The 2,762-nt window shown below is 32.2% G+C and overlaps 1 protein-coding gene across 1 annotated transcript; it reads left to right on the top strand.

The window, feature by feature from the left end:
* Window positions 1-1,197: 1,197 nt before the first annotated feature.
* On the top strand, window positions 1,198-2,382 carry LOC107950696 (aquaporin TIP2-1). The gene is given in 3 exon segments (NM_001327578.1): window positions 1,198-1,378; window positions 1,466-1,716; window positions 1,827-2,382. Coding segments are annotated over 3 exon segments (747 nt in total). The 5' UTR covers window positions 1,198-1,251; the 3' UTR covers window positions 2,196-2,382.
* The last annotated feature ends 380 nt before the right edge of the window (window positions 2,383-2,762 follow it).

Here is a 2,762-nt window from a genome sequence, read left to right as displayed (position 1 = left end):
TTTTAATATTATATTTTATATTCATTAAAATTTTAAATATATATAATATAAAATTTTTTATAAAATTCTAAAATATATTATTATAGATTTTAAAAAGTTAAAATAATATATAAAAGTTGAAATTTTTTATAAAAATTAAAAAAAAAAAGAAATTCCAAGTAATTGGAAAAAGCCTTGAACCTTTTTAGAATTTTATAAAAAATTATTTTAAATAATTTTTTTATAATTTTTAATAATATTATTACTTTCAATTAATTTCTTTTCAATTATCGTGTTTTTTTTTGTAAATTTAATTTTTATAATTTTTCTAGATTTAAGTATATTTAAATGATGAAATCGTGAATGAAGTTCAGCCCCACGATTTCGTTTTCCCTACAAACATGGTCGGTGCCACTATGTGGCCCAAACCAAGTCACGACCTCATCAGCTCTTTGTTTTTTTTTTTTGTTCTTTATCATTATGATCTTCACACATTCAAACAAACACAAAAGGAAAGAAAGAGAGGTTGGGTCACCCCTCACATGGAGGAATCATTCATTACCTTCTCGACAATTCTATTAACTCCATGTTAATGACAGCTAGGACATAACGGATAATTAACATAATTCCAATCTAATCCATGGATTTACTATCTCTATCGGATATGCATGAAATTTAGATATTGTATTTATGTAGTTTTTTCTTAATTAAAAAAAATCTTGAATCTAATTCTAATTGTGTTCAGATTTAATTCGATTAATTCATATAGCTTTAAGGCAAGAGTATTATAGCTAGGTGGACATGAGCCTTGCCCTATGATTAAATGTTACAATTTTAACATTAGTCATTCTTGAATCTTAATAATTTAATTTATTTCTTTTGACTTTTTTTAAATGAAAAAAAATTAGATTCATCCCAAAAATAAATAAAAAATCAATTTAAACTATTTTAATATAAACTTTTTAGCTTTGGCCTTCTTATTATTATTATTATTATTATTATTATTATTATTATTATTATTATCTAGATTTCCCATTTTGCAATCAATTGCTTTGCCCTGCTAAAGAAAATATGCATGGAATTTGGATATGTTTATGTAGAATTTCCTTTATTTTTATCTTGTCATCAAAAATTATAGATAATATAAAAAATAATGGAAGTCATAGACCACTTCTTTAATTTTTGTAGTATTTATATGTGATGAAACAAAAGGGTTTGAGTGTGGGATTAAGTAGAGCTTCTTTCTATCTATATCCTTATCAGCTTTCAAAGATGGCAGGAATCGCCTTTGGTCGCTTCGATGATTCCTTCAGTTTGGGGTCTGTCAAGGCCTACCTTGCTGAGTTTATCTCAACTTTGGTGTTTGTTTTCGCCGGCGTTGGCTCTGCCATTGCTTACAGTTAACTTACTTCCCTATACTCATCACTTCAGTAACTAAACATGGCTTTTTGTTTTATTGCCTTCCTCTTTTTTTTTTTTGGTGCAGACAAGTTGACAACTGATGCAGCCCTAGATCCCGATGGGCTAGTCGCCATTGCTGTTTGCCACGGATTTGCTCTCTTTGTTGCAGTGGCTATCGGTGCCAACATCTCAGGTGGCCATGTCAACCCTGCAGTAACTTTTGGGTTAGCTCTTGGTGGCCAAATCACCATACTCACTGGCATCTTTTACTGGATTGCCCAACTTCTTGGATCCATTGTTGCTTGCTTCTTGCTCAAGGCTGTCACTGGTGGTTTGGTAATGAGCTGCCTTAAATAACAGATACATACATACAAACACAAACATTTTCTTCGTGTATATATATATCCGAGGAAACCTAGCTAATGTTTTGGGGTGTGTGATTGCAGACAGTTCCTATCCACGGTCTTGGAGCTGGAGTTGGAGCTATTCAAGGAGTGGTGATGGAGATCATCATCACATTTGCATTGGTTTACACAGTGTATGCAACCGCAGCTGACCCAAAGAAGGGATCACTCGGGACCATTGCACCCATTGCCATCGGCTTCATTGTTGGTGCCAACATCTTGGCCGCTGGTCCATTCTCTGGTGGATCCATGAACCCAGCTCGCTCCTTCGGACCAGCAGTGGCTAGTGGCGACTTCAACGGCATATGGATCTACTGGGTGGGACCACTGATCGGTGGTGGATTGGCTGGTCTCATCTATGGAAATGTGTTCATGAACTCTGACCATGCACCATTGTCCAATGACTTTTAATCAAGTTATTCTCAGGACAGTCTAATTCGCTTAATTTGATCTTTTAATCCATTGCTTACTGTAATAAAATGGCACTTCTTGTTGTTCTTTCCTCTTTTAGCTTTGGGTTTGGTTTTGTTTTGTTATTGTTTGTAAAGTTATTGTCGCCAATCGTTGCTATTGTGGAAATGGATGAGGTGGTTTTTTTATTATTTCCAATTTTGTCGTCTGCTTGCTTTATCGGGCTTATTTTATGGTCCCATCGTTTGCAATAATCGAAAATTGTGCTGATATTAATATATCTTTAAAATGTGGGTTTAGATAGCAGTGTAATACAGTGTTTTTAGTTTACATTTTGTTATATTATAATATTTAATTTTATCGTCACATATATTTTTACACTAATAGCAGGGTAATGCATCACTCATCTAAATTAAGCCTTAATCGAATTTAAAAAAATATTACATGTAAAATGATATATTTGTATGAGTTTTAAATTAATTTGCAAGGGATTTAAAGTTTAATTTTTATGTTTATAAATGTTTTTGTAGACTTATTTGAAAAAAATGCATTAGATATAAATGGGTA

The sequence above is a fragment of the Gossypium hirsutum genome, chromosome D03, assembly GCF_007990345.1.
Source record: "Gossypium hirsutum isolate 1008001.06 chromosome D03, Gossypium_hirsutum_v2.1, whole genome shotgun sequence".
Taxonomy (NCBI): Eukaryota; Viridiplantae; Streptophyta; class Magnoliopsida; order Malvales; family Malvaceae; genus Gossypium; species Gossypium hirsutum.
The sequence above is the reverse complement of the archived record's forward strand: the minus strand, read 5'-3'. Positions and strand labels throughout refer to the sequence as shown.